Source organism: Capra hircus, chromosome 26, assembly GCF_001704415.2.
Source record: "Capra hircus breed San Clemente chromosome 26, ASM170441v1, whole genome shotgun sequence".
Lineage (NCBI taxonomy): Eukaryota > Metazoa > Chordata > Mammalia > Artiodactyla > Bovidae > Capra > Capra hircus.
In genome coordinates this window covers 38,299,419-38,312,275 of record NC_030833.1, presented here as the reverse complement: position 1 = coordinate 38,312,275, position 12,857 = coordinate 38,299,419, and the positions used below count along the sequence as shown (strand labels likewise).

General features: G+C 35.1%; 1 protein-coding gene across 1 annotated transcript in view; it reads left to right on the top strand.

Moving 5' to 3' along the window:
* HECTD2 (HECT domain E3 ubiquitin protein ligase 2) overlaps nucleotides 1-12,857 on the top strand; it is a 71,748-nt gene that overhangs the window by 36,690 nt on the left and 22,201 nt on the right. The window contains exons 3-10 of the mRNA XM_018041486.1: nucleotides 1,981-2,119; nucleotides 4,364-4,466; nucleotides 5,019-5,108; nucleotides 5,768-5,832; nucleotides 7,812-7,857; nucleotides 9,577-9,686; nucleotides 11,121-11,269; nucleotides 11,796-11,919. Coding sequence (XP_017896975.1) covers nucleotides 1,981-2,119; nucleotides 4,364-4,466; nucleotides 5,019-5,108; nucleotides 5,768-5,832; nucleotides 7,812-7,857; nucleotides 9,577-9,686; nucleotides 11,121-11,269; nucleotides 11,796-11,919 — 826 coding nt within the window. The remainder of the gene's footprint in view (nucleotides 1-1,980; nucleotides 2,120-4,363; nucleotides 4,467-5,018; nucleotides 5,109-5,767; nucleotides 5,833-7,811; nucleotides 7,858-9,576; nucleotides 9,687-11,120; nucleotides 11,270-11,795; nucleotides 11,920-12,857) is intronic.

Sequence of the window (12,857 nt, the reverse complement as noted above, 5' to 3'; positions counted from 1 at the left end):
GACTCGAGACCAAGAGATTCCAAAGAAGCAGCAGGTATTCACTGGATACAGGTTTTCCTGGTGGCTGAGATGGTAGAGGATCTGTCTGCAATGCGGGAGACAGGGGTTTGATCCCTGGGTCAGGAAGATCCTCTGAAGAAGGGAATGGCTATTCATTGGAAAGCTCAGGAGGCCAATTGGAGAACAGAAACTGAAATTGGGAGGGGTTTTGCCAAGAGCAGGTGCATGCAGGTGGCCCACGTGAGGTCTGAAAGGAGCAGGTAACCCCTGTGAATTCTCCCAACTAGCGCTTCCTTCCAGGCTGGGGGTAGGTGTGGAGGGCATCCTGAGATTAGAATCAAATTTGAGCAGCTCTGGGACAATAGCGATTAAACCCAGAGAAAACCAGAATAAAAGTGGGGCAGGGAAGCAGGGCCTGGAATCCCAGAAAGCAAGCTACCATATATTTGAGTTCTACATAAAAACAAAAAAAAGGAGAGCTACACCTCCTTCTAAAAATTTGGAGAAAATAATTTCAAATCAAATTGGCTACAAAATTTATAATTTTTATTACAAAATTTTATTGTAATAAAAAAAATAATAGCCACTTGAGCAATGAGAGCACATCAGAAACACATGCCCACAAAAAAAGATAAAATTCTATTTCAAAATGAGCTAAAATTCATTAAGAAAATGACATGACACCTGAAAGAATGCCATAAATTAGAATCACAAAAAATGAAAGCTGAAGTGACAGTGAAGGAAATAATTAGAATTTAATCTTAGAAATAAACTGGAAGGAGCATAAAAGCAAACAAATGTAAAAGCACCTTATGAGACCTAAAAAATGAGAAAATACTTAACATTTAAAAAAGAAATGAGGAAAGAGTTATAAAGAAATTGAGAGAAATTAACTAACATTGGAATAGACAGAGCAGGGAGGGGCTGGTAGCACTCTATTTCTTGACTGGTTAGCGTTTCACAGGTGTTTGCCTTGCAGTAATACTTTAAGCCATACATTTGTTTTACGAGCTATTTCTGTACTTGTTTTATTTTACCATGATAAGGTTATGAAATGCAACAAAAAGGCCAGTCATTGAACCAGTAGGTATTTGGGGGAAAAGAAAAGTACATAAACTGTTCATGCAAATTGATAACAAGGTGCTGAAACTCCAACAGAAATTGCAGAGACTATAAATAAGTGACCTACCTATACGATTGACCCTTGAACAACATGGTTTTGAACTGTGTGAGTCCACTTACAGGCTGATTTTTTTTTTCAATAAACTTCAGTATAGAAGTACTGTACTACTGCAGAATCTGTGTTTGGTTGAATCTGCAGATGCTGAACCGAGGGTGCAGAAGGCCAACTGTAAAATTATGTGAGGGGTTGGTGCCCAAGTTCTGCACCATTCAAGGAGCAACTATATTCAGAAAGCTAGTAATCACTAAAAATATCTAATCTCACTGAAATCTCTAAAAGACAATTTATGGGAAGGGAGGCGGTGAAAGAAAAATTCTATGTTATATCTGTTTTTGTTGTTCATTCCCTACGTTGTGTCTGACTCTTTGTGACCCCATGGGCTGTAGCCCACCAGGCTCCTCTGTCCATGGGATTTTCCAGACAAGAATACTGGAGTGGGTTGTCATTTCCTTCTCCAAGGGATCTTCCCAGCCCTCTGGAGGTGCAGGGATTGAACCTGCATCTCCTGCTTAGCAGGCAGATTCTTCACCACTGAGCTACCTGGGAAGCCCCATATTATATCTGTAGATAACTTTTAATGTCATATAATTTTTCTATCGTGGGTGAAATTGGGTAGGGTGACAACAGACTCTCCCAGTAAGTGCCCTTCAGTGTGGTAGGTTTTTCTATTATACTGTCCCAAAGTGAATGCAATAGAAAATAATCCATTCATTTTCTGTTCATGTTGACTCAGCATGGCATTTTTATAATTTGGAAAAGTTTATGATTAATTGCATTGACTACTTTATCCTTCACAGTGAGAGACCTACCACCAGTTTCACTTGATGTTAGACAAAAACAGCGCATCTCCACAGATCCATTATCATCTGAAATAAAAGCCCCAGTTCTTCCAGAACCCATCCTTCCAGTTCAGCCCAAAACTATGAAAGACTTTCTGTAAGTTTTGGCTCATTGTTACATGTAGACATATAATCAACTGCATGTCAGCATTTCACATCATTTAATATTTTTGTGTTGGAAATTAATTGAACTTATGGCTCCTAACGTATTATAAGAGTGAAGGCACCAAAGACTGGATGTCTTAAATTGAAGGTGAGAACAAATATATAATGTTGCAACAAAAGAAACACTAAATAAGAGAAAATGAGTCAAAACAAGCAAGCAGAGATGAAGGAATGTGTCCTTTTTAAAAAATAAGATTTCATTTACTAAGTGACACACAGACCATGGAAGCTACCTTGCTGCTATTAAGTTGGTACAAAAGTAATATTGGTTTTCGGCCATGAATTTTAAATCGTAACTAGGCTCAAACACATCGTTATTAATCAAAATAGGAACTACTACAGTTGATACATTTTTCCCAACAAGAAATAACTTCTTTCATTCCTGTAGCATAAAAGTCCATGCTTCAGAACTCAGTGAACTCTTGGAAAGCATTTTCTCCCTCCTGGTGGTTGTGGAGGTGTTTTCCCTGCAAAAAGTTGTCAAGATGCTTGAACAAGTGGCTGTCAGTTGGTAAGAGGTCAGGTGAATATGGCAGACGAGGGAAAACTTCATGGCCTGATTGGTTCAAGTTCTGAAACATTTGCTGTGTGCTGTGTGGTCGGGGGTTGTCGTGGAGAATTGGATCCCTTCTGTTGACCAGTACCAGCTGCAGATGTGGCAGTTTTCAGTGCATCTCATCGATTTGCTCAGCAGACTTCTCAGATGTCATGATTTCGCTGGGATTCCAAAAGCTGTAGTGGATCAGACAGGCAGGAGGCCACCAAACAGTGACTTTGGTCCTTTTCTGGTGCAAGTTTGGCTTTGGGAAGTGCTTTGGAGCATCTTCTCTGTCCAGCCATTGAGCTGGTCACTGCCAGTTGTTGTATAACGTCCACCTTTCGTCACAGGTCACAATCCAATCAAGAGATGGGTGGTTGCGTAGAATAAGAGAAGATGACACTTCAAAACGATGGCTTTTTTGATTTGCAGTCAGCTCATGAGGCATCCATTTATTGAGCTTTTTCACCTTTCCAGTTTGCTTCAAATGCCGAATGCCCTTAGAATGGTCAACGTTGAGTTTTTTGGCAACTTCTCATGTAGTTATAAGAAGAACAGCTTCAATAATGGCTCTCAGTTGGTCATAGTTAACTTCCCATGACCAGCCACTATGCTTCTCATCTTGAAGGCTCTCATTTCCTTTGCAAAACTTCTTGAATCACCACTGCACTGTACATTGGTTAGCAGTTCCTGGGCCAAATGTGTTGTTGATGTTGTTAATTGTCTCCACTGCTTTATGACCCATTTTGAACTCGAATACGAAAATTGCTCAAATTAGCTTTTTGTCTAACATCATTTCTGTAGTCTAAAATATAAAATAAACAGCTAGTAATAAGTCATTTGCAAAAAAAATAAAGCAAGAAATGTGCATTAAAATGATGTATCATAACATAACCACATTTATTTAAGAGTGTATTCCCATATCAAAGGGCAAAGTTCAACAATGCAAAACCACATTTACTTTTTGCACCAACCTAATAATAAAAACCAAATGGATACTCAAAGGACTAAGTGAGAAAGAGAAAGTAGGGACAGAATGTAAACAAAATCTGTCAAGGAATTTGGCTGGAAAGGAAAGAGAGATCATGATAAGGAGCATGTCAAAACGAACTTTTAAAAACGATTTGTGTCTTTATTTTGCCTGCACTGGGTCTTTGCTGTTGTGCATGGACTTTCTCTAGTGAGGCAAGTGGGGGCTGCTTCCTGGTTGTGGTGCATGGGCTCCTTATTGCAGTGGCGCACCTTGTTGCAGAGCCCAGGCTCTAGGCACACGGCCTCAGTGGTTGTGGTGCTTGGGCTTAGTTGTTCCGTGGCACGTGGGATCCTCCCAGACCAGGAGTCTAACTGGCATCCCCTGCATTGCAAGGTGGATTCACAACCCGTGGACCACCAGGGAAGCCCAAAAGTGAACTTTTAAAAAAGCAAATAAATGGGAAAATTGAAGCTGGATTAGTATCTTAATCCAATTAAGAATTATAAATTCAGAAACTACGTATTTACATTAACTGGAACACATTCCTATATTCAGCTTCATTATTTCAAGTTACATGTTGGGTAACATTTATCTGTAAAGAATCAGTGCTGTATTATCTGAATAATGTTTTTATCTGTTGTGGCTAATAAATGCTTTTATTTTAGGGAAGATGTAGAAAAAGCTAAGTCATCAGGAGATTGGAAAACAGTATATGATTTTTATCTTACAACATTTGATTCTTTTCCAGAACTAAGTGCTGCATTTAAGGTAATAACACGTAAAGCACATTTTTCACTTTTTAAATTTTCCCCCCAAAAAGACACTGAATTTACCTCTTTTTCTACCCAGTATTGGCTTAAGCAGCTACTTAAGCAAATATAAATATGTATTAATTCTGAAATTATAGGTATCACAATAATTACTTAAGTGATATCTTAAAAATTGTTTTTATTTGTACTAATGTAATACTTGAGATGGTTAGATAACCTCACTGACGCTATGGACCTGAATTTGAGCAAACCCCAGGAGACAGCAGAGAACAGGGAAGCCGGGCGTGCTGCAGTCCATGGGATCACAGAGTCAAACATGACTTAGCAAATAACAACAACGTTTGACTCCATTCTTTAAGTTTTTGGAAAAGAAATTATTAAAATAATCCTTGTGTATTTATTTTCCTTTGTAGCAATTTAGCCGTAACATTTCTTTTATATCATCATACTAAGAATATTACAAATTATGAAGGAATAGTTATGATTCAGATGTTACTTAGAATAGTTCTTAAAGTGTTATATACACTTAGTTCTTTAATTGAATTTTCAGAAAGATGCTTCTGCCTCTTTTAATACTATTGAAGACTCTGGGATTAATGCTAAATTTGTGAATGCTGTATATGATGCCTTACTTAATACTGTAAGTATCATTTATGAACACATGCAAATCATACAATTGTTTGAGTCTATACTGTACTTTGAAATCAGCCACAGAAATGTTGTAAAACTCACCTTGTAACATAATTACATAAGAAACTTTTTTGGTAAATTTGGTTGAAATTCTCAGAAAGTTAGGTTATTTTTTAATTCTTATATTTTTTTAATTAAAAAGTTTTTCGAATTCTGTAAGAAAAATTTCTTATCTTTTTTTAACATAATTTGGTTGTACTTTATAATGAACTGTGGACTTCACTGCTAATTATAACATATAAATATGTATAAAATGTATGCCATCATTTTATATTGTTAAACATGCTATTCTTCAGTTTGTGTTGATGATTTAGTCTTGTTGATCCAGAGACGGTGAAATTATTTTTCTTTTTCTGTTTTTCACTGTTACATAAAACTGATGGTAATCATCAAACAACCACCACGTGTGTTTGTGCAGGTTGTACAGTGCACATCCCAGGGAACATTTTCATTGTAATCTCTCAGAAGTGAAACTGAGACCACCATAAATGGCAGTAATCGGTCATCAAGTCCACTTTTAACCACTGAAACATCTGTAAATATAAGTAACATATAAAAGTCACCTAAATATCTAATTGTAATTATTTCATGATTTTCTTTTGCCTACAGCCTCAAGACATTCAGAAGACAGTATTAAAGGGAATCATTAACAGCCTGTTACAAGAATGGAAAGGGTAATTGTGACCAATATTGTAGTTGTAGCTCATCAGTATAGATGGTTAATCTGTTCACCTCATCCAACTTTAATATATATGTGTGTGTTTTACTCAGAAAAGATTTTAGTTGATACAGTAAAAACATAGAATGAAATTGTAAACCATTTATAACAAAGCTTTTTAACCCGAGACTTATGACTTATTAGGAAGATCCACATGTAAGCCTCAGAGGATCTGTGAATTCTTTAAAACTATATAAAATTTGTTGTGTAGAGATATATGTGCTTTACAAAAATAGGATGAGTGGTTAAGTCAGTAACCTAGAATGAAATAATATGAGCATTAAATATATACTTGGGCTTCCAGGTAGCAGAGTAGACATTTCCTTATTTCTAATATAAGCAAACATAAATTTAGCCACTAAAATACTTTTTTCTGGAACTAAATATTGAATTGTTATATAAAGAATGGACAGTGTAATTGATAGTGTTTGGAATATGCAGAACACAAAAATACAGTTTTAAAAGTACATATTTAAATTGATATTACTTAAATAACAATTTAAATAATAGCTGCTGTTAAAGCCAAGCAATGCCGTTAATTTATAATTTAAATGTTTATATTAAGCCTGGTTTGAAAATACCAAACCACAGTTCTTAAATATGTTAAATATACCGTATATATTTTAACATTGTTCCAATTTTCAAAGAAATTTATGGGTTTTATAGAACATTGAGAAAAGGCAGAATAGTATTAAAAAAGTAAAAATGTAACTGTGCAGTTTTTTTCTAGTTGTCTTTTTAAAACAATTGAAATCATATTATATTTTGCATGTGATTTTTATCTTAATATTTTCCTAGTTTATCGTTCTAGTAATACTTTTGCATTTTCCTTGAATTTTATGTTTCTGGTTGAATATATAATGCCTCATTGGAGATGAAGAGGAAAAATTAGAATGTCCAAAGAATGCTTAGGAGAGTGAGGAAGTCCAGTGGTTTGAAACTGCAGGACCTTAGTCCCCTCTGAGCATGCTCCCACAGCTTTCTAACCCCTGCTCCTCAAATGTGTACCTGAGACATTAAAATAATTTGATGCAACTTACTTATGAAAGAATCATGTGGTCTCTACCCCCAAAATTGTGTTTTATTTTGGACTTATAGTAACAACAACAAGATGTATAGCTTATTGACTGTTTACTATGGGCTAATCACCTTTCAAATGATTTTGCATGTGTTTCTCATATTGAATCTTCACTGCAATCCTGTGAAATAGGTAATAGGATTATTTTCACTTCACACTTGAGGAAATTAATTTACAGAGAAGTAAACTGCCTAGGTTAACACAATAAGTGCCTTAGTCATAATTAGAACCCAGGCTGTCTGGCAAAAGAGCCTATGATCTTAACCACCATTTCTGTGCCCAAAGCTGTACACTGTACTAAAATACTGGTGCATAGGACAGGAAGATGGACATTTTAATGGTACAGCTATAAAACGGAAAAAAAAAAAAAACAGGACTCTCATCACCAGGAATTTTAATGTTTATGAATTGCTTTGATCTTATTAAAATATTTTCAAATATAATTTCTAAAATAAAACAATAGTCCCATTGAGAAAATAATCTGAAAATTATATAGACTACTATAGAAAGAAATAGTTGAGATTTTATTTAAACCCAAATAATTTAAATCATTATTCAGTCAGATAATTCTTCCATAGAGGAATATTACTACTAATTTTAAAATTATATATATATAATGTACATACATACATATAAATTTCAAAATTTAATACACATTTATTTATATGTCAGATGATGTGGCTTTACATTTATAAAGGGCATCTAGTACACTTTAGGCAGTGATTTACTTTTATGTTTTCAGATTTAAGTCTAGGTTTTAGCTTTTATCAAGTTAATTCCCACAGAAACATTGATAATTTTTATTAGATGGTGTAAGATTAAGCATCTCTCATCAGTTACACTTCTTTCTTTTTCAGTCCACGAACAAAAGATGATCTTAGAGCATATTTTATACTTTTACAGGTAAGAAAGCAAGAACTTAGTTGAAATTGTATCATTCAGATTTCAGTCTGTACACGTGTAAGTAAAAAGACGTCCACTACTAAGTATTATTTTGAGCAGCGTTTCTGATACTTTTTAGATTATAATTACTTTTAATCAGAGAATTGAAGCTATAACAAACAGTGGGAAGCTAAATGATCTCCAGAATTAATATTTTAATTTAGCTCTTGCCTTCCTGCTGTTGAATTCTGGAACAAAGAGAATAGAAGCTCTTCTTCCCCCTCGAGTCAACTTCCTTTCTTGTAACTAGGTTTTTAAGGGGGCTTCAGAACTCTTTTTTGTTTCCCAGTTAGTAGGTTTCTAACTTTTCAATAAATATTTAAGCTAGAATTCTAATGGAAAAATCAAAGTGGTTGTTTATGTTTGCTAAAGCAAAGATGATGAACTTTTTCCTCTCAAGAGATACAGATTCATTGATATAAATAAATAAATAAGGTCCAAACAAATGAAAAGTAATTTTAACTTTTATAATTTTTTGAGAAGTATGGTATTCCCATAGTTAGCATACTATATTTGTATTATTCTTCACAGTTTACCGAAGATGGTTGTATAGATTATTATCTCATTTAAAGATAAGAAAAATTATGTTAAATAAGATATAATGTTTAATTTAATATTATGTCCAATAAAAAAATATGGAAGATATGGGTAGAAGGAGGAGAAGAGAGGAAAAAAGAAAAAGAAGAAAAAGTGGGGGGAAATAGGGGGAAACAGATAAAAGGCAGTTGAGAGATGTAAGGAGAGGAAGGGGAGGTAAAAAGGTAAGAAGAGAAAGACAAAACTGGAAAAAAAACAATAAGGGAAATATATGTGAAGATAGTAAAAGCTAGAAAGTGACAACATGAAGCTGAGATTTTTAGGAGAGAGTATTTGATCCTCAGTAAACTCTATGCATAAGAGCTATCACTTAAATGAGATTATCGGCTGGGGTCACTACCTCATTTTGAACCATCCTGACCATAAGTCAGGATGGTTTTGAAAAACGTGGTGCTCTTTTCTTTTTTGCAATTTCAGTTTATTGTTCAGTAATACTCATTTTTACCATCAAGTTCTGAAATGTACGTTGTGAGTTTTAGATTTTGGAGATGTAACTAGAGTTTGTGCTTGGTTTACAAGCTCTCCTTTAACGTTTAAAAGTTCTCAGGAGCTGTTAGGTGATTCCTTTCACATTGCAAAAGTTTCGTTACCAGCTTTTATTTTTCTAGCATTCTCTGTCCCTCCCCTTTTTTTTAAATCAAGAGAGAACCAGGTTTTTGCTTAATTGGAAAGGAGTGATTCCCTCCATTTATACTAGGCAGTGAGCTAGGTGCTTTGTGTTATAGTTTTTTTTTAATACTCAAAACAGTCTCCAAGATAGAGATTATCATTCCCATTTTCTAGATGAAGAAGTTGAGCATCAAAGTTTAAGGAACATTCTTAAGGACATATAGTAGTAAGTGGTAGAATTAGCCCTCAGACCTAAATCTTTCTTAATTCAAAGCCACTGGACCATTGTGGAAATCCAAGTCTCTGCTAATTAAATAATGAAACAAATAGATTCTTATTTTAAAGGATTTCACCTAGTATTTCATAATCTCAAATTTAGTTTTCTGAATTTGCCACTTAGCTCATTAAGCTTAGTGTCTTTCCTTTTACATGTTAACACAATTTTAACACAATTATCTTCAATATCTTTTTCAGAATCCTCAATTTAATAACACATCTACGTATGTCATCTATGCCCACTTGCTACGACAGACAGCCAGCTTAGTGGAAGCTGACCACCATTTCCTAGCTCACTGGTTTAAAAAGTAAATTACTCTATGATATTAAGAACTTTTGATTTTATAATGACGTTAAATGTTTTCAGGTCTTTAGAAATGACGCAGTGCTTCAGAAGCCAATTACAAGTGTTTTATTTAGTACTACAGAGAGGATACATTAAAGCTCTGTTTTGTGTGTGAGTAACCATTTTGCTTGTACCAGATGTTGTTGAGATTTCTGTCCACTGCTTTTGTATTTTGCACAGCACATTCCTATCGTTGGACATATTAGCCATCAATTTATGAAAGTACAGTATTTTTTTCACAGTACTGTACTTACATTAACAATTACTTTTCCCTATGACTAATACAAGCTAAAGAAGCTAAATCGTCCCAAAATTAATGTTAAATACAATCATTTCTCATTATTAGCAATAGTTACGTTCTATAAAGCTACTGTGAGTACTGAATTGGTGAATAATGAACTATTATTCCCACTCAGAAGGGTTAGATTCCTACAAGCCTTTGCTCACAACGTTTCCATCAGCATATCAGTACATAGCCTTACTTTATCTGTGTTTCATTTTAAAGACACCTTATTTGATAAAATCATTATTTTACTAACATTCAACTCACAGCCAACAAAAGGTGGAGAATCTGCCTGCAATGCAGGAGACCCAGATTCAATCCCTGGGTTGGGAAGATCCCCTCTAGAAGAGAACGGCAACCCACTCCAGTATTCTTGCCTGGAAAATTCCGTGGACCAAGGAGCCTGGCAGGCTACAGTCCATGGGGTCACAAAAAGAGTCAGACACAACTGAGCAGCTAACACACCGCCAACAGCATCATAAATCATGTCTGAGCAAAGTTTATTGGACACAAGTACCTTCTCCGTAAGGCACATCACATCCTTCTTAGGAACACTAGTCAGAACTTTAGAACTAGCACTAGAGTTAGGGGCAAAATCACAAATGAAAAGCATAAGAATTTGAAAACCATGACCCGAGTAGATTGCATAAAGAATACTTATTTGCAGTATGAGAGCTAAAACAAGGAGGCCGAGCGTCACCTTAATCATCCTCAGCATAAGCAACTCCTGTTTTTGGTCACTCTTTGCACTGCTATGAAATGACCACAAAAGCGCCACAATTATTTATTTGGGGTTTAGAATTAAATAGTAGGAAATGGGTGAATTTGCAAATACAGAGTCTATGAATGAGGAGTGACTGAATACTAAAAGCCTTAAAAGCGAAATGCTTAATGCTAACCTTGTAGTAATCTTGGTGTTTATTTCTTATTTAATTAAGAAATGATATTTGAGGTAAAATTTTGCATCTTTTTAAATGGGGCAATTAAAGAAATAGAATTTGGGGAAATAGTCTAAAGTTTTATGCATAAAGGATAAACTTTGATCTGTAACAAATATATTGCCAAGATAGAAAATGTGAATTTTGATTGGAATTATTTCAAAATCTTTACCAGATTATCCCAGAAGAGGTTCAAACCATTGGTAGAGAGATTGCTGCAGTTTATTTCTTTACGCCTGTTTCCTGCAAAACCTGAAGAATTTCCACCTATATCAAAGTGTTCGTGGTGGATCCCATCAGCATCTAAAGTATTGGCTTTACTTAGTAGGTTTTATTATTCAATCATCTTTACTTTGCTTTTATTAAATATAAGGATTTCAAAATACTATAGAGGCATGATGTACATCTTCAATCATTCCTTTGAGGAGGAGAGTCGTAGTACAGTATTTTCTATTTTGCTAATGGATTTCACAATTAATGTATAAGCGTGAGAAAGGTTTATGCACTTTATGGAGCAGAATTCTGTTTTATGGCTGCCAACCGCATATGGCCTCCTAAGTAGTGGTTCCTAAGAATACACGAACTTATATCCACTCCTGAGTGTGCCATTCGCTTACTCCCTTTACTATGCCGTTATAATCCTCACCATTCAGGTTCTCTTTTAAAGCAAGTAATTATCGGCTGCATTTTGACCTTAATTTTAAAGCTACCTTCTTCATTCAGCACTACAATTGCTGAAAAGAGGAATTTCTAGATAGAGGCTTTCCGGTGGGCATTAAAATATTCTTCCTACTAGAGTGAATCATGTACGTATTGGGAAAGATCATTATGTTAGAATTTATCTTTACAGATACTGCGAACAATTTGGTTCACCCTCCCCTTATTCCTTATACTGATTTCTATAATTCTACATTGGATCACATTGACCTCATGGAAGAATACCACACCTGGCAGAGCTTTGGAAACTCTCACAGGTATGATCAAAAGTTCATTTGAGTATTCACCTGAATAAAATACTATTCAAAATAATGACTGGCTTTTAAGTGTGTGTAAGTAAATTTACATGTACACATACCTTAACATATAAACTTTTAAGTGTATTTTAGATATCCAGCCTTGAAATCATTATATCATTATATTTCCTAAAGCATCATCTTTTTCTATTTCATCTGAATCTATGTTTTATGTTAATATATTGACTTTTGTTTGGTTAGTTACATCTTTTTAAGAAGGGAAAAGTTCTTAGTATGCAGTTTCTTATAAATTTTCTTATTCTGTGTGCCATCACCCAACACGGAGGTCAACAAACGTTTTCTGGAAAGTACAGGATTATAAATGTGTCTGGCTCTTTGGGCTATGCAGTCTCTGGTCTGCCATTATAGCACAGAACAGCCTTAGAAAATATGTAACTGAAGGGATGTGTCTGTGTTCCAGAGCTTTACTCACGAGCCTGGGTTGTAGGCCATGTTGGTCCCATGGACCATGGTATGCTGGTGCCTGATCTCACACAGTGATCACACATGTGTGCACATACACACGTGAATTCACTCCTTTTCTCCCTTTTCCTGTAGATGAAGTGTTTGTTCTTTATACATAGCATTAAAAGAATGGATGGGACAGAGAGAGGGCGTCACCAGAAATGGTTTGTTACATTAGTGTAATAGATTTTCAAAAACACTTGGCCAAATTCTTCATGACCCTGCACCTTATAGTCACAGTTTGGATTAAACCAGAAAGACTATCCCAGACATAATTTATTCCTAGACTCTGAGATGTCCTATAGAATGCATTATTCTAAGAGAGACTGAGAGATATGATATGGATGTAAGTAACCCAAAACCCCAGAATGGGTTCAAGCTTCCAGGAACCCTTTCCACCAGAATTGACCTAAAACATAGACTAGAATTGGAGA